General features: G+C 23.8%; 1 protein-coding gene across 7 annotated transcripts; it reads right to left on the bottom strand.

Annotated features, from left to right (window-relative positions):
- Nucleotides 1-171: 171 nt before the first annotated feature.
- Nucleotides 172-21,963, bottom strand: LOC126903861 (uncharacterized). 7 transcript variants are annotated; one of them, XM_050682387.1, is made up of 16 exons: nt 21,796-21,963; nt 16,134-16,181; nt 15,951-16,041; nt 15,765-15,884; nt 14,048-14,170; nt 10,634-10,747; nt 10,327-10,577; nt 10,093-10,261; nt 9,115-9,256; nt 8,790-8,955; nt 8,346-8,713; nt 7,790-7,967; nt 7,446-7,720; nt 5,870-6,038; nt 1,214-1,552; nt 172-1,145 (listed from the first exon to the last, which is right to left on the bottom strand). In XM_050682387.1, the coding sequence occupies exons 1-16, from the start codon at nt 21,946-21,948 to the stop codon at nt 735-737; spliced, it is 3,117 nt and encodes a 1,038-aa protein (XP_050538344.1). In that variant the 5' UTR covers nt 21,949-21,963; the 3' UTR covers nt 172-734. The 7 variants fall into 7 exon arrangements, with proteins under 7 accessions (XP_050538344.1, XP_050538345.1, XP_050538347.1 ...); XM_050682388.1 differs by having other exon boundaries at nt 9,115-9,247; XM_050682390.1 differs by lacking the exon at nt 21,796-21,963 and adding an exon at nt 21,713-21,737.
- Nucleotides 21,964-22,241: the final 278 nt, after the last annotated feature.

Genomic DNA, 22,241 nt, shown 5'->3' with positions numbered 1-22,241 from the left:
ACATTGGTTTAGTACGAGTAATGAAGTGAGCTTAGCCCTATTTGATCCTCTGAATACGCCACTGAACACAGAATACAAAAAATTACTGATCGACGATCAGTAATTTTTCTTAATTAGATAATTTTTTTATAATACAGGCTATACAAAAACGTAACTAATAAAAACAAAAAATATTACCAAAATTATTTTAATTTTATAAGTAATTAAGTGAGTTATGATAAACAGTCTCCTGTATTACAATTTTTTTTATGTTACCAAAAAGGCAATTTTTAAATCATATACAATAGCATATAAATATGACACGATTTTTACAAAACTGTATAACCTTTTATTACCAAAACATAGCAATCCACTAAATTTACATTGTAGATCAAAGAACATTGTAAAAAAGTTAAGTCATAAAATAAGACACTTTCAATTATAATGTCATGTACATATATTATAATTAGATTATTAATTTCAAATTTAAGGCTGAATTGAAACAAAAATTATTAGAGTTAAATATTGGTATAATAACAATCAAGTTATAAATTTAATTTAAAGTCACATTATATTTACAAAAATAGAAAGAAAAAATACACGAAAATTGTAAGAATCCATATTTATAAATATATTAACTGATAATAATAATTTTGAGACAATTGCTCAAATAATAGCATACAATTATATTTTTTATTTAATTCTACATTTTTAAATAAATGGACAAAATTTCTAATATTTAAGATTCAAGTATATTAAAGATCACTAAACTGCTCTGCTAAATATACTCTAGTTGTAGCAGAAAATGGAACTTTGATCACTTTAGTTTTGGCGCCAATCATCATATTTTCTAATAATGTTTCAAGAGCAGGAACTGATAATATGTCAACATTGTCTTGTTTGTCTTTTTCTTTATCTTTCTCCAGTATTAATTCCCCTGGTTTTTGCCTCATTTTTCTTGTTCTCAATATTGGTATATTATTTGAAGTTTCTTTAGTATGAGACAATTCTAAATTGTAACCTATTGTATGTTGATTTTGTTGATATTGAGTGATAAATAGATCTGTTACTCTTAGAAGTTCATGAGTTAATCCCCAAACTAAATGTGTCAATGTTCCAGACAGTTTTTTGAGGCAATCAATTAAGTGACAATTAGTTGTAGCAGACTGAAATTAAAATTTATAATAAAAAAAAAAAAAAAGGTTACAAATTCTTACTATTTTATGGCACTTACTTGACTAACATAAGCCGGAATGATGAGTAATCCTCGAATTCCATCACATTTTTCTAATTCATCTTCTACACAATTACTGAATTCTATATTAATAAGTTCCAAAATATTAAGCTTCTCTAAACTTCTAATAGCACTGAAAACTGATTGAGCATATGTATCCCACCGTCCACAACAATTTTCTAGTCTTAAAGATCTCAAATTAATAAATTTTCTTAATGATGTTGCAAAATCATGTGGCATGCAGTCACAATCACCAATTTCCAAAAACTCTAGACTTGTTGAAACCGAATCCAAACTTTTACAAATATCTTTTGGAAATTGTTTGATTGAAGTTAATGACTAAAAAATAATTATTTATTTATTTATTTAAAAAGAATACTTAAGTATTGTACTCCAAGCTAAAGTTAATATGTAAACAAATTTCTTCTCTGTAAGTTAGGTGTATGATTTTTTTTTGATATTATGTTTTTTTAAGTAAATTAATTGTTTCACTTTTAAGTTATACTAAAGCCGTATAAAGTGCCTTAATTGGTTACAGATGTACAAGTGTAAAGGCTCCCAGTCTTTGTGAAACCTTGCCCAATAGACTACAAAATATATTTGCAATAGCCATGCTGACATTCCCACCATCTGGGTGTTGAAAGACTCTTTAGGTTGGTGAATCAGTGTACTCTGATGTAGAGACAACAACGCAACCTTATAAAAAAACTCATAGTTAAAAAACCTATGAAGTTTTATTATTATACTGTATATTAAGATGATAGCAGATAATAAGAAAGTGAAGGTTGGGAGAAAGCACATAGATAGGACAGTTAGAACCTGACATTTTACAATATAACAGAAATGTAACCAGAGTGATATACTTCATACCCTTGAAGAATGATTGATATGTACTTTTCTAGAAAAATCATACACAAATACACTTGGAAATCTCTAATTGAGGGATATATAATCGAATTGACCACATATTTATTAACAGGAGATATAGTGACAACTTATAGAGTAGCTGACCACTACTCAGTGTATGCTTAATTTAATCTAAGATGGTTAACAAAATAGAACCTAGAGAAAACGAAAGCCACACTGAAATTCAATATACAAAAATGGAATAATGTTACAATAGATGATAGTTATATAGAGAAATTTTCACATGAATTACAAAATATTGATATAAATCAAATAAAAGATAATACAGGAATTAATATGATTTGAAAATAGTCATTAATCGTGCAACAGATTTTAGGAATGTATTTAAAGAAAATTGGTTCAACAATACCTGTAATAATGGTTGAAAGAAATGAACTGAAGAAATAGACACTGCAAAACTCATCAGCAAGTGTGTAAGAAAATATGGAACACAGAGAATATTGACCAATAAAACATAAGGAAAAGAAAAAAACCAACCCAGCACAGGGGGGTTGCGGCACAGTGGTGACGTGGCATAGTTGGATCAAGTATAATGATATCTGACAGTGATTAAAATCACTATAAAAAAAAAACGCTTCGATGCAAATCTTTAGATAGTTTAATTTTAAAAAATTGGTGGATTATTCCAAAAGCTTCATAAACTGCTAGTTCCTTATTAATATCCTGATTAAGATAAAGTATGTCAAATGAAAAAGGGATTATTAAAAAATAGTATTTCCCATAAAAAAATTATATTGATCAATACACTTTTCAATAAGTTATAGCATTATAAAGTTAAAAATGTAAAAAATAAAATTGAGAATTTTCACACAATAATAGCATTTGGTAGCCATTTTCACCTTGAAGATAAAATAAAGTCCGAAATTTTTTTTTTCCATGATAAAGTATATTACATTAGCTTTAATTTAAGATATATATAAAAGTGTCAGACTTTCCGGAACACTTTCAAAATTTAAGTTGAAAAAGTCAATTTTTTGTGAAAAAGTTGTCATTTTGAATCCCCCCCTGTAGGCAGGTAAAAAATCAGATTTATAAAAAAAATATACCAAATGATAGGTAATGACATCATGCATCTATAAATAAAAAGAATTATATTGATATGTTTATTTTTAAAAAAGTTATAGCAATTTTAATTAAAAAAAATTGAAAAAATTTTGAAAATTAGCGATTTTTAAATTTGTAATTTTTTTGGAGGTTTCCCCCATTTACGGGGAACGAGGGAATTTTTTTCAATTTTTGAGGGTAATGTCTTCGACTAGATACGATTTGTGATCTTTTGACATATCATTGAAAGAAATCGGTTTGGTGAGAGCTGAGAAAAAGTGGTAACAGACACAAAAAAAAAAAAAAAAAACACATCTTAGTAAAACCAATACCTTCTCAGCTTCGCATCGAAGCTAATATCTACGTAAAAGAAGAAATAGAAACATTAAATACAAAGAAGTTTTTCAAAATGATAGGGGAAAAGAACGTTTGTTTGAAGCCACAAAAAGGAATAATACAGGAAGCACGATCACAAAAGAAAAACTAATCATAAATAATTTTATAAAAAATTTTCGAATACTTTTTAATCACCCACAGTAGCACATGATTTACATCTAAATATGAACTGCTATATAGAAAAAATAGATAGAGATACAGAGATACAAAAAGATTGAGGTTTTAGTTAAAAAGCTTAAAAATAACAAAGTGTTTTCAAAAATTGAGAAAGCTTAACTTGTGTACAAAAATTTTTTTGAATTCATCCAGCGGGCAGGTTTAGAGTCAGATTTTCAAAAAAATTATATCAAATGAAAGAAAAATATTTAAGGTTTCAATATACAAAAAAATAATTTTAATTTGTTCATTTTTCAAAAAGTTATGGCAGTTTTAAGTATTAAAATATTTCATATATAACAGTGATTTTTACATAAAAATTATAAATTTCGTTAAATTCGACGGCCATTTTCCTGTAGAAAAAAAGGTGTCGGGACAAATTTTTTTTTTTTAAATTTATAGTATTTATTGTAAGCAATAATGACATATGTTTAAAGTATTTACAGAAAATTTTCAAAAGTTAAGTTGAAAAGTTTTAATTTTTATACGTATTTTTTAAATTTTGAAAGCCCCCCGTTTAAAGAAAATTGTCTAATTTAAATAAAAAGTATGTTAAATTAAAGAGGTATATATAAACCTAATAAATAGGCATTTAGAAAAAAAAAATTTGTGTTGATACATCATTTTTTTTACTTAAAATTGCCATAACTTTTTTAAAAATAACCAAATCAATATTATTTTTTTTAAAAATCTGACCCTTTACCTGCCCATAGGGGGGATTTAAAATGACAACTTTTTCAACTTGACTTTTGAAAGTGTTCCGGGAAGTCTGACACTTTTCTATATATATTAAATTAAAGCTAATGTAATCTACTTTATTATGTAAAAAAAAAATTTCGGACTTTATTTTATCTTCACAATGAAAATGGCTACCAAATGCTACTTTTGTGTAAAAATTCTCGATTTTATTTTTTACATTTTTTACTTTATAATGCTATAACATATTAAAAAGTGTATGGATCAACATAATTTTGTTATGAAATAATATGTATATCCCTTTTTCATTCGACATACTTTATCTTAATCAGGATATAAATAAGGAAATAGCAGATCATGTAGCTTTTGGAATAATCCACCAATTTTTAAAATTAAATACTATCTAAAGATTTGCATCGAAGCTTTTTTTATGATTGTGATTTTAATCACTGTCAGATATCATTATACTTGATCCAACTATGCTACGTCACCACTATGCCGCGCCCTCCCTGTGCTGGGTTTTTTTTTTATTGAAATCTTAGATATTTCTCTTTCATTCGTAATCATAATTTTTTGAAATTGTAACACTTAACCTGCTCACAGGGAGGATTTAAAATAGCAACTATTTTACAAAACTCAACTTCTTATTGAACTTAACTTTAGAAAATGTTTCGGAAATACTGTGTCCTTTAAAGATATATCAAATTAAAGCTTATCGTGTACTATAAATAGAAAAAAAATTTGTTCTGACACCTTAACTTCTGTGTGCTATTTTCGTGTTCAATTTTTGTTTATTTATTTTAAAATGCCTTATAAGAGTTTGCCATAGTAATGAGTACCCCAATAAATAAAAAATTTACATGAATCTAACTTACATTAAATAATAATTTATACTCATTTTGATTATTTTGCCTCTTCAAAGTTAAAAAAAGATTTTGGGTAACTTAAAAATTTGTATAAGTAGAACTATTTTAACTTAACTTTTGAAAATGTTCTGGGAATGATGCGTCTTTTAAATATACGTTAAAATAAATCTTATTTTATGTACTAGTAGTTCAAAAAAAAAAAATGACCTATTTTCTATGTGCAAATGGCAGTTGAAGTATTACAAAAAATAGGAGATAATTTTGCTTTTGATATAATCCACCAATTTCTTAAAATTAAACACTATCTACAGATTTGCATCGAAGCATCTTTTATGATACTGATTATAATCGCTTTCAGATATCATGTCCCACTATACTACAGCTTTTTTTATTTTTATTTAATTAGGTAATTTAATAATTTGTAATGCACAAATATTACCAAGTAAAACCCATGGTTCGCCGCTTTTTATTTTTAAATAATAATGTTACTCTACTTTAGTGGCTTTTTGCAAATGTAAATTTTTTCATATCACTCTCCAAATTTTGCAAAAGTTAATAGTAAAATACTTACTAAAGTTTTCAAATTAACTAAATTTTCCATGGATGAAATTGTTGTTAATTTTATTCCACTTAATCCTTTTAATCTTATTTCAGTTAGATTGGTCATTTGGCCTAAATATTTCAGACTTAATGCCATAAACTCAACAGAATTTTTTGCTTCTTTAATTAAGTGAGGATTTCTAAAATTAAAAATTCAACATGACATCATAATTATTAAATTAATAGATAAAATTTCAAAATATTAAAATATGAATGCACTTAGATTTTTAAATAAACACCATGATAAAATTTTGTGTTAAAATATAATAATTAAAAGTATATCAATGAAATAAATGAGATTTTTGAATAAATTAATTTTAATAATTAATAATTATTAACTACTAATTATAATTAGTAAAAGTTTTAAAGTTAATTTAATTTTCTGAGTACTTAATTACTTTATTTCCTTAAAAAACATATTTTACATTATTTATATAATATTAATACATTTACTATTTCCCAAAAAAGAATATATCAAAAACCTAAAACTCAAAAAGATACTTAATTTTGACAGTGATAGGACTATTTTATTTGAATATAAATAAGTGAAAACCTAGTAAAACATCCTAAATATAGTATTAGATATTTAACAATAGCAATAAAACTAAGGTGTAAACACTTATGTAAAGAAACCAAATTAATATAATTTGGTAGAAAGTAAGCACAATGGACCTACCAAGTCTGAGTACATGGCATAACTAAAATTAAAATGGTGTTATGGTAATATGTAATTAAAATACAGGGGTATAATAAAATAAGAACTCGTATATAAAGTAATAGATTTTAGATGTTTATTTTCTTAAAACTATTAAAAATGTTACATTTTTGTAAAGAGAAAAAGTAATTGGTTCAAAAAACTATATCATAAATGTTGTCAAATTCTCTTTTAGCACTACAAAAATAAAAAGAATAAAAAAATGATAATAATACAATTTTTTGTAATTTTTCTGTCTATCATGTCATTGAGTCAAAAATAATAATACTTATATTAATAACTTAAGTAGGTTTATTGTCCCAGAAGGGATGAAAAACAAAATTATTTGATATTTTGAAATTTATAATATTTAATTAAAATAATTAATATTTATTTAAACATTATAAAATATTTTGAACCAAATATTTTTTCTCTTTATGAAAAAAATTAAAAATGATCATCCTGTATTATGGTTGTTATGTTTTAAGCGTGCTTATAACACCAAAAATTAAAAATTTTCAATGGTCTCATGGCTCATTTTAAATATTGTTAACAATTAACTTATTTTTTAAATAGGGTTTTTTTTTAATATGTTTTACAACAATCCTGCACTGTATATTAATATTGAAAATTATTAAATAATTTTTATCTAAATAATATTTTCAGACTTATAGTCTAATTATATCTTATTCATTAAAAAATATTGTTGTTGTTTTTTAAATGACTGCTTTAAATACAACTTTATAAATATATATCTTTGAATACTCTAATGCTTTCTACCAATTCTCTGGTTCAACTAAAATCTTTTATATCTCTAATAAATGGATAATTAAATTAATTTTATAGGATTTACTTTATTGAAGTAGAATTTAATACAGCAAGTTGTGGTAATGCATAAATAGCATCTTCAACGACATGAGTTGGACATCTATAAAGTTCAATAACTCTCAGTTTTTTAGCTTTTTTTATAGATGCAGAGAATTTTAGCCAAAAACTTTCAAAATCATCTGTTTTTGTTGGTATGAGCATACGACGTGTATCCAATGATATGGTTCCTAAATTATCAATGGTATTTACAAACTTTTCCCAATCATAAACCATTGAATTTTTCAAGCGCACATTTTGCCACTGTAAAGATTTATAATGTTAAATTGAAATATTGAACATGTCATTATTTAATTTTTATAACTTAATTACCAAAAGTCTATTCATTGCTATAATATTCCAAGCTGTACACACTCTAGATGCTGATAGAAGCTCATGTGTTTTTAAATGTTTAAAAACATGTCTCATAGCATTTACCATGTAATTAAATGATTGCATAGATGCCATTGGATGAGAAGGTTCAGTAAGTGTTCCATTAATTTCAGAATTTCTATAATTATAAATAGTTTAGTTAATTTACGTTATTATGTTAATAAAATGTAATAATTATATTTTTTAAACTTTAAAGAAGGGTTTATAAACTTTATTCTCGACCAGGCACATATAAAAACCATTAGTTTTGAATATGCTAAAATCAAGGTATAAAAATATATAACATATTAATTAAATTAAAAAAAAAATAGGGGTGGAGAGGAAATCAAGGATGTAGATTTTCTGCTGATATCTGAAAAAAAAACATAATCAAATAGTTAAAAACAGATATAAATAAACTTACTGTTTCAAATGAAAAGACTAATGACCAATGCTTTTGTGTGCCTGGTCAAAATAACATTTACCTTCATGTATGACAAAAACTATTTTTACTTACTCATCTAAAAATTTGGGTTCTTGAACAACACAAGTCATTAAACTAGGACCTCTTGTTTGTTTCATTTCATAAACATATTGTTGTTGAAAACTATCATCTACCATAGCAGTTTTGTAACTAGCTCCTTGACAAATGACTGTATTAGTTTTACTATTATTTTCTGTAGAATTTATATCAATTGACTCATGAGAGGACTCTTCAAATTTTGGAGTTCGATCAATAAAAAAATTAGGACTATTTGTTGTTTGTTGAACTTGACGAATTCGTATAGGTTCAATACGCAATTTCTCTGGTTCAGATGCACCAACAATAATTGTGTGTGATGGTTGAGAACGCTTATATTTTTGATTTACAGATGATCGACAATTCTATCAAATCATCATTTGATATAATTTTTATAATTTTACAATAATACTTAATTTACTTAAACCAATAAATACTTACAATGCAAACATAACCAACAATTTTAAGATTTGGATTTAAATGAACACACGCTGGATGATAATAGACCAAACATTGTGCACACATTAGAGTAGCTGGTTCATCACTATTTGGACAACGTAAACCACATGGAGCTTGCATTATAACTTCTCCATCTGATACTGACAACCTAATTTATCCATTCACGTATATGGTTTGAACGAGGAAGGATAATGAAGGAAGTGTAAGGAAACAACCCCTTAATTTTGCATTATACAAGTAAAGCCAATGTAGCAAACTAATAAGCCAAAAATTGTTTAAAATTAATAAAAATGATTAATTAAAATACCGTCTTTTGTTGATGATAGAATTTTTAGGTTCTGTATCATTAATTTTCAATGGAGAAGATGTAACACTGGACTGTATTGCTTGCCAATCTTCATCAATATACTCTGGAGTTGATAATGAGGTGTTCACAGTTTCTATATTAGCTAAGATAAAATTAATTAATTTTGAGATAATGAAATAAATTTTAAGTGTAAGTGACCTATATTATTAGTATAATGTAAATATATGATAAAATTATAAAATTTTTAATTTACTAAGATGACTAGAGTCCAGATTTTCATAATTTTATTAAGGGTACGCAGTTTGGTGGTAGTAAGGAATGTCAACAATTATTAAAACAAGAAATTTATAGGAAGAAGTTTTCATTGCATAAAATTGTACATTTTATGGTCAAGAGAATATTTAGATATTTTGCAAAAATGTAGGTAAATTAAGATGTTTTAAAATTAAAACATAAAAACCGAGAACAGTGGAGATATGGCAAATAATTTGGAACAAATAGATAGTATTTAATAGTAATTAAAATCACTATAGTAAAAAATGCTTCAGTGAAAATCTGTAGATAATATTTAATTTTTAAAAGGAATTGTTAAATTATTATTAAATCAACTCCTAAATTACATTCTGATTACAAGTTGTATTATTTATTAATTATTATATTAATAAATACATATTATTTAAATTAAATTTGTATAAAATTAATATTTAATATTTTGTATTGTAAATTCACAGAGAAATTATAAAACTGTTGTATAAATTTGTTTGCTATTCCTAGGGCAAAGTTTAAGCCACTTTCCAAAATGAATAGAAAGTTTTTGAGCTCATACCAAATCACTAAACATAAAGAAACTGATAGATATATATAAAATGATTAAAAGTGGAGTGCATAAGAATCAAAACTCTAATGATAATATTGTATTAAGACACTCATACTATTTTACAAATAAAAATAATAAAATAATTCTTAACTATTAAATACCTTTTTCTTTTTTGGTTTTTGCTCTGGATCCTTTGACATTTTTAAATAAAATTTTCATCTTGCTAGATGATTTATTGTTTTCATCATCTGAGAACTCATGATCATGTGACTGTCGTAAAGGAGTTTTTGTCTTTTTAGATTTCATAGAAACACTAACAAACGAATCTTCCTGTAAATATATATATCAATAATTTAACTTTATTTTAAAAATAAAATGTGTTAATAAATTGTTACCTTGGAAAATTTAGTGTTTGCATCCCTTATTATTTCTTTAGATCTGTCATTTAAGCCTAATGGTTGTTTTAAAAATGTAAAACTTTCTATAGTTAGAGAACTATTATCAATTGTATCTAAGTGTTCTTGAATTTCTCGTAGTGATCGAAGTTTTTTATTACTTGGGGAGTAATAATAAACATCACCACTTCTATTAGATTTATTAGCAGCAGTTTCCCCTATGGTTCTATATACTAATTCTCTTTTCCAACCTAAAATTAAAAATAATGGAAAAACATTTTAAGAACTTATCTAAATTTTTACTTACCAAATTCAAACGGAAGTCTATAAATAGGATCACTTATGTCAACATTTGCTTTTCTTCCAATACTTTTTCTGTTCTTAGGTGTAGAAGTAAGATTGAAAGTTGGAGTTGTTAACTCTAAACATCAATAAAAATAAAAGATAAAGGTATTTTATACTATCAAATGAAGAATAAGCTAAATAAAAGTTGACTGATTAATAATCAGTTTAGTACAAGCAACATCCAGAAAGTTAAGTTAAAAATTTTCTATAGGCTACAGGGTAATTTTTTTTTCCAAAGTTTGTCTAAGTATCATTAGAATTTGAAAATATCATCACAGAAAATAAGAATTCCAAAAATAAGAACAATTTAATTAATTGTGATCTTGGTCTACTGAAAAGTTCATTATCTTGTGTAAACTGGCATAATTTGATAATATTACTTAGCAATAACATCACTAGATGATAACGGGTATATAAGAGGGTTTTTTTTTTCGTTTGAGGTGTCAGTATGTATTTAAGTTTGATAATAGTAAGATTGTTCTCGAAATATATATCTAATATTTTTTAGTAATTTTTTAGTGGCTTTTTGAATTATATATTTTTTATTTTTAAATTGTTAATATTTTTAATATAGGCTTAATTTATGTTCAATGTATGAACTACTCTTAAATAAGCCTAACTCGTAATTTGAATTTTGATCAGACTGAAAAACCAGACCACTATTCTGATGACAAAAATTATGAAAATGATAACTTATAGAACCACTTCCAATAAAAAGAAAAAAAGGCAATTAAGACTTAATTACGAGCGGTTAGAATCAGTCTTAGATGAGAATAGGTCAGTGACAGAAAAGCAATACATTTAATTACAGCCTTTGCTGACTCATTTAATATTGATTTAAATGATTATGTGATTAGTTATAGTTTGATAAAAAGGTGCTGTTAATATTTTCTAAGTTAAATAACCACTGATATTAGAAAAAGATGTACTTCTTTAAATTTCTCTTTTGTAGTATTTCATTGAGATTAAAAAAAATTCTCCTAATTTAACTAATATGGAAATTGTTGACAGGTTACCAATAATTATTACAACTCCGAATACTAAACAACTTCTCGGAGTACCTGGACTAACATCAGAAAAAAGTAGTCAGATTGCATCTGCTGTTTATGACACTCTAAGAGATTGAGAGATTTTGAAAAAATTCAGGTATTTATATTTGATACAATGACTTCTAATAGTGGTCATTTAAATAGTTCTTATATATTTTTTAGACTTTATAAATTAATTTAATTTTTTTTTACATGTCGACATCATATGTTTAAGATAATTTTACAAGCTATATTTTTTTTACTCTAAATTAATAGCTACGGCTGGTCCTGATCACTATTTTTAAAAAAATTAAAAACTGGTAAAATGAATGAAACTGATTAAACAAATTTTTGTTTATTTTCTAGTAATATAGAGATCAAAAATACATTACAAGGTGTAACAGATGATATTTTAACATTTTGTATAAACATTTTAAATGGAAATCTACCAATAAAATTATTGTAGTTGACATTTTTAGGTGGGATACCACCTAAAGGCATTATTTTTCGAAAACCAGGCACTTACCATTTGGCTAGATGGATTTGTAAAGCTATTTATTACCTTAAAATATTCATGTTCATAAAACAATGTCATCTCATTCTATTTGAATTAAAATCGTTAAAAATAATGTTGTTTTGTTGTAAAATGCTATGTAAAATTTTAGTTTATAGCACCAATGCTATTGAAACTTCATGTAATGATATTTAATTCTTAAAAGCCCACAATGAATAGAGATCTGATGGTACACAAGTAGTTGAATTAGCTATTAAAAAAATTGTAAACCATTTATGGTTTACCTTGGAGAGAAAACTTCAGTATTATCTATTTTTGACAATAATATTCATTTAGATATAAAGAGATGAATGGGCAACAAAACCATGGGCATAAATAAATGACAAAAAGATGTAGAATTTAAAGCAGATTCTCAAAAAAAAAAAAAAATTTTTAAAAACTAACAATATTACAAATTTTTAAACAAAGACTTCCCTTTTAGTTAACTATCACCGAATTCAAAACAATTTTTCCAAAGGTTTCAAACCTTTTTAAATGAAAAATCATAATGTTGGAGCACAAATGAACATTATATCAATGGAAAAAATATTTGTAAAGGCTTAGCTATAGTTAATGAAGCAGCAGAACAAAATTTACTAAAAATGAAAATCAACAACAATACACTTAACATGTAATTATTTAGAAAATCAATTATTATTATACTCTCTATTATTATTCATTAATTAATAATTTATTTATTATATAGGTCGTTCGTACAGAAAAAAATTCACTTAAGCCAGTTTAATAAAGCATTTTTCACTGCAATAAATTGAAGTTTAAAAATCATATTTAAACAATAATATTGAAATATTCATATTTTTTTTTTTAATTTTTATAGTGAAATTGTAGTATAAAATAAAATAAGTTTTTAATTTTTTTTTTTTATACATATACTTGAAAATATTTTCATAGATGCAATATTTTTGTATTTGCAATATTTATAAAGAAAAACGTTAGACCAAAAAATTTTCACGGAAAATAAAGTTAAAAAGTTTTTTTTAGTTGTGACATTGAACAATCAATGTTACAAAAAATTCGTAAACACTTTTTTTTTTACATTATTAATTCTGTGGAATTTTTTCTATTTATAGTAATTAAAATGATATAAGTAAAATTAATTAGCCACAAGTGATCAATTTTTATTATAAAATGATATATACAAAAAAACTAAATTTCTACATCTTTTTGTCAATGTTCAACCTCTTTTGGCATGTAAAAAGGTTGATATAGGACGCTCAAAATTCTACAATATATTCTGGATGCTGTATAGAAAAGAATTCTGATCACTAGGTATTAAATTTTCAAACTTGCAAAATAAGGACCACCCTAGTATATATCTATATTTTATAGATATATACTATTTAAATTTTGATTTAATGAAGCAAAATAATTAAACACTATAATTATTGGTAAACAATGAAATTAAGTCTGATTTGATAAGATAAAAGATTTATATATTGTCCAATAAAGTCAAGTGACGGTAAGATTAAAATTTATTATATTCTGATAAAAACAATGGAAAAAATTGTAGAATAATAAATATGTAAAGAATATTTTTCAAAGAACTCACAAACAAATTTATATAATATATAAATAACATATTATGTTATTAATAATAAATGTGAGTTTTAATTAATACACCATTTCCCTTAAATCATTATGCAAAACATAAAATTCTGATATATGGATTTAATAGCTTTATGGAACTATAGTAAAACTACTACTATAATAATCATCTTGTATTTGGTATACTGAAACTGAAAATAATTACTTATGCAATAATTTAGTTATTTACCTAAGCCAAGTTGTAAATTACTAGTCTCCAAATTTTCACTAGGTCCATTTCGTGAATTTTCTTTTTTTAATCTTTTATTAGCACTACGTTCATACTTAGTACCAGAAGATTCAGGTGATAGTACTAAAAAAAAATATATAAAAAATATATCAATAAATTAATGTTTTTTTTTAAATTAAAAGTGAAACAATTAATATTTAATGATAAACATAATTTTTTACACAACATATTATTTTAATAAATCTAGTAAATTAATCTTAATAAAAATAAAAATAAGTCACAAATATTCAAGAGAAATTAAAAGAATAATAATCAAGTTTATGTATTGTTGTTAATTTCATTCAAAATAAAATCATGTCCCTAATGAAAGTTGTAAAGGTTTTGAGGATTGTCATATTGCTTGAAATGTGTACAGATGTATCCTTGTCAGCTCATAACTGAACACGTGGATACAACTCTAAACATTTCAAGCAATTATTTCCCCTGTTTCAATATAGAGTACTTTTAACTTAACTTATGAAATAAAATAGTGGTAAAAATTGTTATTTAAAAAAAGAAATCACTCATTATTTTTTAGCTTCGATGCAAAGCTGAAAAGGTGTTAATTTTACTATTTTTTTTTATTGTGTCTGTTAACACTTTTCTGAGCTTTCACTGAAACCATTTCTTTCAACAATATGTCAAAATATCACAAATCATATTTAGTTGATGACATTACCCTCAAAAATTGAAAACATTTTTCTCATTCCCCGTTAATGGGGGAAATCTCCAAAAAAAATTACAAATTCAAAAATCGGTAATTTTCTACCTTTTTCAAATTTTTTACTTAAAACTGCCATAACTTTATTAAAATTGATCAAATCAAAATAATTTTTTTTTATAGATATGTGTAATAATTACCTATCATTTTGTACATTTTTTTTTATAAATCTGACCCTTTAACTGCTTTAAGGGAGGGATTCAAAATGACTTTTTCACAAAAAATTAACTTTTTCAACTTAATTTTTGAAAATGTTCCAGAAATACTGACATTTTTATATATATCTTAAATTAAAGCTTAAGTAATATACTTGAACAAAAAAAAAAAAATCAAAGTTAATAAAAAAAAATAAATAAATAATGCAAAAAAGTTTTAGAGGACAATTCGAGATTATTCTTTTTTCAAAAATTATGTGATATTACTACATAAAACATTTTATTGTAAAAAATGAAAAATAAATTTTATTCACTTTTTTTTTTTTTTTAATAATTTTATTTAACTTAACTAGCAAAACAGAGTTTAAAAAACAATTTCTATTCTAAAAATATTTTAAAAATTATTTTTTTTTTTTAATCATATAAAATTAATTTTTGTACTTGTTGCAATAAAGCTTTACAAGCTTAATGATATTATTAATATTAAATAACTAATTTGAAGGATTCATAATGATATTTTAAAGGTAATTTATTCTTACATTTATTAATTTTTAGAGTACTTAAAACACATTACGTAACTAACAAATTTTTAGTCTAATTCAATCACAAGTTTTTCCGTTCATAAATATAACAACATAATTTAGTGTAACCCATTAAGATGTTAAATTATGAACTATACTTAATTGATAAAAACCCAACCCAACCTATATATAAAAATACTTAATATAACACTCAGTTTCTTTAACTGTATTTTTTTCTACCTTTAAATTACATCCAATAGTTATTTAAAAATTCAACTTACAATTTAATTTCGGTTTATTTTTTTGGTTAACATTATTGTTATTCACTAATAATGGACTCTCTGATACTTTGTCAACTTCCATTGGTTCATCATTAACTTTATTCAGTTCGACTTCAACAGCTAAAACATTTTTATGAAAACTAGAATAATTAATTTATAAAATCCAATTACTTTTACAATACTTACATTTTTTTTTATTTTCAAGAACAATTAATAAACCATCATCAATATCAAATCCTCCAAAGTTGTCTTCAAGCTTTGGTTTATTATCAGAATCCTATAAATTTTCAGTTCCATTTATAAATAAATAATTATGTTTTATTTCAAAATACTTAACTATTACACTTTTATCAAAAAAAAAATACTTACATTGACTTCTTCAGTGTTCATTGCTTCACATAATTCCATGGTTACAATCTAAAAAAAATACAGTTAAAACAAAATAGAAATGTAGTATTATATATAATATAATATTAGGACTTTTTATATTTTTTCTAAAATAATAATAGCAATAAGTTAAAAGGTTAAACATAATTCGACCTTGATAAGTATGATATTAGCCCATTCTTTTAAATTATAATATCTCAATACACATCTAATTAATAAATGGAACAATTCTCTGTCACATGGTGATAAACAGTAATTATTGTCTAGTTAAAATTTTTAAGTATAGTAATATTTATTGAAAGTGATTATAAACCTTCTTTCTTAAGAAATTAACAAAATAAAAATTTGCTTATTAGTATAGCATTTACATTGTATCAGTGGCATAGCCAAAACAGGCATAGGAACGTATAGCCCCCATCCAATAGTCGTGTTAAACTCAAATTATACACTGATTATAATATATTGATGTTATGATAAATGGTCAATATTATATATATTTTCTCATATTAAATTTTTTTCATCGTAATATTCATATATGGTAATATTTATATATGGTTATACAATAAATGTTTATCTGTAAATTATAGTGAATGACTATACTTTATAGAATTTGGTCATAATATATGTCACATGACACATATGATAAAGGTTAAATTAAATCCAGAGAAAACTGATTATACCCAATGTGGTATAAGCTTTGATAAGATATGATAATTTAGCATATATCTATGGTGTTACTAAAGTGAATTTTAAAATTTGATAATTCACTACCTAGTCACCCAAGTAACTTTAAGTGATTAAAACATACTCGCTTGAAACATATTGTAATGTTGAAGGTATTTTAATAAATTGATGTATATGATTATAATATGTATATAATTTAGCTTAATTTATAATAAAGTAATCTAATAAAACTCATCTTATTGAACTTGGTATTATATTATTGACGAATCTATACTTTTAACACCATAGAACCATGATTACATAATTATGCAGATCTCAAAATACTTTCATGCTACCAACTCGAAACTATCATTTTATATATAATATCTATAATATATTAATCTAGTAATACATTATATCTAATACAAAAATTTTTCTTTTTTTTATGAGAGTTGCAAGGGGATTTATTAGTTTATATAAACTACTGATACATTCTTTCAGTAAATTTAATACATCAAAATATTAATCCATCTCTATGACAAAATTCTGAATACACCACTGCATTGTACATACAAAAGGTTTCCATTAGTGACAAAAAAGTTAAAATAGATGACATAATATTACTTAATTGAACAACTAATATGCTAGGATAATAAACAAAAAGTGGATTTATAAATTTTAATGTTAAGTTATTCCAAACACATCAAACAGAACAAATTTGTTGTTTTGATAGACTTGAAAACAAAATAATATATTATAATATATTTGTTTAAATGAAGTTATAGTGTAAGGATGATTAATGGCATATTGCCTCCTAAAACGAAAAATACTTTTATGCTTCTATATATTCAAACAACAAATTTGAATCTCTTTCTAATAGACAGAAACAAAATTTTGAAATGTATATAAAGCCGCTATCTAAAAATAAATATTTAAATAATACGTAGAATACAAAATGCATTAGACAGGTAATACATACCTAAAGGCAAGTAAGCAGCACAGTTTACATGTGTACATGTATTTAACTCAAACTTACAAGTTTATATTTAAATGGGCAGATAATAACAAACACAAACTACTAAAATACAGTCGATACTGTGTTATTTGACAATCTAAATAATCAAACATTTGTAGCGGGAACTGAAATGTACAAGATACTATGTGATGGCGGAACTGTCAACTGAGTTCCCTAGCGGGATTCTAAAATGACGCTACATGAAGTGTTAACCGTTACTCAAAGTGAGGTTACTCTATCTAACATAATTACAAAAATCTATTTTATCTTAAAAATATTAAATTGAATTTTAGGAAACTTATCCAATAAATATTAAATTATTATTTGTTTATTTAGCGATTTGCTTTTTAAATTTTCATTATTATTGAAAAAGGAAATATAATTATGATAATTTTTTATATTAACCTATAAAACATTCCCGCCATAGAAATATTTTATTTAAATATTAATTATCAAATGATATTAAGAAAAATGAATATTTTATTTTTTTAATTTTAATATTTATAACCTTAGTTATTTTATGATAATATCAAAGCTAGTTTGTAATGATATTTATTATAATGATGTTATTCCAGTAAGTTTTATAATTAAATCTTGGTTTTTAGTTTTCTAAGTGTAATAACGCTTACCAAGTATGTCGGAATATAGACTTTTTGATTCTTAATAATTTTACTATTTAAAGTTATTTGTACTTATTTGAACTATTTATAATTATAATAGGATTAATTAAAATATTAGATATTAATAATATTAGCCATATTATTAATTCATAATAAATTTATGATTCATAAATTACCAAATAGATATTAACTAATATTTGTTTTGCATAATTTACTAACTGAAATTACTGAATAATATTTTAATGATATGAATTATTATTAAATATAATTTAATAATAATTAAAATCATAATTTGTCATTTTTTATGAATCCTTAAGTGTATTGTCACTGGCTACATGAAATTTATATTATAAGATATTCATGTAGTCAGTAGTTGAATTAATCCAAATAATTATAACACTATGAACATAATATTAAACTTAGACCAGTGAAGTGACTAAATAAGGGGTTACCCAAAGAATCTCAAAATAATCTTTGAAACTTTGAGGGTGTCGTCATAACCAATGAACCTAGTAAAACTTTGTTAAAAATGTATATTAAGTTCATGTATAATTAAATATTTTTCATTTTTTAATAAGTAAAATACTAAAGTTTATAAAAGTGGTATTTTTCTACGAAAAATTTTTTAATGACAACAAAAAATTTTAGGGGTCATCAAATAAAAACCCTTATTATACCACTGTCTTAGATTATGATAAGAATTATCAGTAAAGTAGTATAATTTAGTATAGTGTAAATGTTAATGGAACATCAGTTTATTTTTAAATGAACCAGGCATCAAACTAACCATATTAAGTAATTAGAATTATTAAAGATTTTTAATATTATTTACTAATGTTTTATATTTCTATGAAAAATAAATAAAAAGTCTATGTATTTACAAAAAGAAAATTATGTGTGTTTCACAATTGTGGAACTTTGTTTTTTATTATTTCTATCTACTATTGTAGGTTTATGATGGATACACTGTGAAAAAACTACCATGCATTAATACTAGTTAATGTGATTCCAACATGACCCTAAATATCAAAATTTTTTCCAGTTTTTTAGTAGACTTAATAGCAAAGAAAAATTTACATCTAAAAATTTTAACTACTCAAATTTGACTAACATTTTTATTATATACTCAAAAGCTCTATCTGATGGTCTATCAAGAATACTTCTAGATTGTGTACTTAAAAAGAAAATATAAAAAAATTATTTTGCAGATAATGCTTTTTATTTCAAATTCTTATGGCATGATATTGAATATTTATAATCAATATCTCATAAAAACAATTTAATTATTCATCTAATCATTGGATGCTAATGAATTAATTTTTTTTTTTTTTTTGTCACCATAAGCTTTTAAATTGAAAAAAATTAGTTTGTCATTAAAAGTTACACAAATAATTCCTAAGATTTTAAAAATTATCATTATAATTAAAATTTTAGTTTTGCTATAAAATATTTTTTTTTTTCACCTATGTCAAAATATGAAATTTAAAGATCCATACACCAAATTTCTCATCATCTCCAAATAACTCTCAGACCAGATCCGGAATCAATAAGCAACCTACTGAACTTCCTAAATACAACACAGTTAGCCAACCTTCTTTAGTATAATCAAAACATATTATAACAAAACTCCTGTAGATAATATAAATAACTAAATGTTCAACAGCTAACCAATGAACTATGATCGCAGTTATTTAAAATATATATATATAGGTGATTTACTTATCATCAATCACTTAATTAATCAAAAAATAAAAATAATATTAATGTCATTTTTATTGGTGTCTTGTAGTTCAATGTTTTTCTCGATTTATCAACCATATAAGAAATATAATATTCATCCCTTATACCTTATAAGGGTGTCAATTTTAATTTTTCAAATGGTAACTCAAAATTAATTATATGTTCATCTCTTATATATTAAGAGAACAACATAAATTTTTTTATAATTGATACATTGAACTAAATAAACCAATAAAAAGTTAATAATGTTTTTATTTTTCGATAAATTAAGTAGTTCAGAATAAGTGAATCCCACTGTATATTAGAAAACAAATTTAAAAATTATCTATTAACAAACTTGAAATCAGTACAAAAAATTAATAATCAGTATAAAATAATTTTAATTAATCAAAAATCGTTCATTAATGTAGCCTAAACTTATACTGAACCATGTTTTAGAAGTGTACATTTTAAGTATTCTCTAAATTAAAACAACTATTTTGGTATATCAATTAAAAAAAAAATGAAAAAAGGCATATTAATAGAAAAATTATATTAGCGACCCTATTATATATATAAAACCCTTAATATGTACCTGCCCCAACTGATGTCAGTAATTGCTAAAAACAATTTAGTAACTTTCTATATGAAAATGTATTTTGCGAACCAAGAATTAAAAAAAATATTGTGACTGTACAAGTATTTGTGTTTAAGTGTTTATTAATATATAAACACACAATTTTCTTGTGTTATCCATGTTATTTCTTATTTAGTTTAACTTTATATTATGAAATTTAACATTTTATTTGAATTTTATATTAATTATATAATGGTTCAAAATGAATTAAGAACATTTTCCTACGAAATATGATATATTTCTGATCAGTTAAACATTTAACCATGTGAGGATTAAAGTTTTAAAAATATATGATATTGAAATATTTACTAGTAATAAATTCCTTATTTTTGGAATATCTTACTCTAAACTTTTGGTTCGCAATGACAAAAAATTATTCAAGCTTACAAATTATAATAGCCAGTAGTAACATTCAGCAGTGGACGACTATTATTGATTTGAAATAAAGCTAAGAAGTATTAATTTTACTATGATGCGTTTTTCTTTTATTTTGTCGATTAATACAAGTTATCAACATTTATTGGGCTGATTTTTGTAACAATACATAAAAAAATCACAAATCATATTCATTTAAAGACATTGCCTTCAAAAATATCAATTTTGTTAAATAATAAATATTTTTGTATAACTATTAAATTAATTTATGATTATTTTTAATAATATAAGTTATGAAAAATAATAAAATTATGCGTGACAAAAATTATATAAAATAAAAGATATTTTAAGGATTTTCCATCAACTTTTAAATGTAATTTAATCATCAAGATATTAAAAATTAATTTACTGAATAATTTTACTAAAAAAAAAAAAGTAAGGCTTTATTTTTATCATATTTTTTTAGCTTCAATAAAAAGCTGTTAAATTATTAATTTAACTATGAACTATGTGTCTTTTATTTGTCTCTCACCACTTTTTCTCAGCACTCATCGGAAAGATTTTATTCAACAGTACGTCAAAAGATCAAAAGTTGTATCTAATAGAAAACATTACCCTTAAAATTTTTAAAATAATCCTTCGTTTCCAGTAAATAAATCCCACAAAATATAAAATGTTATAAATTGGTAAATTTTGAAGTTTTGACTTCGATGCAAAGTTGAAAAGGTATTGATTTTGTGATGTACGTGTTTCTTTATGTCTATTCATAAATATATTTATCTCTCTCTAGGTTGATAATGGTAATCTATACGTCCAAAGAATCTGAATTTAATGTAATTGAACCTATCACCGTTAAAAGTTTATAAAATCTTTCAATTTTAAGAGTTTATAAATTATCTCAAAATTATACAACCGTAAAAAAAAAAAAAATTTTGCATTTTAAAACTACAAAAAAATTAACTCAACTTTAGTTAATTATATTGATTAATATTTTTTAAATGCACTGATAAAGTTTTTTATTATTATTAATTTAGTTAGTATAATTATTTCAATATTCAATG

The sequence above is a fragment of the Daktulosphaira vitifoliae genome, unplaced genomic scaffold (assembly GCF_025091365.1).
Source record: "Daktulosphaira vitifoliae isolate Bord-2020 unplaced genomic scaffold, ASM2509136v1 Scaffold_4, whole genome shotgun sequence".
Lineage (NCBI taxonomy): Eukaryota > Metazoa > Arthropoda > Insecta > Hemiptera > Phylloxeridae > Daktulosphaira > Daktulosphaira vitifoliae.
This window is presented reverse-complemented; position numbering and strand designations above follow the sequence as displayed.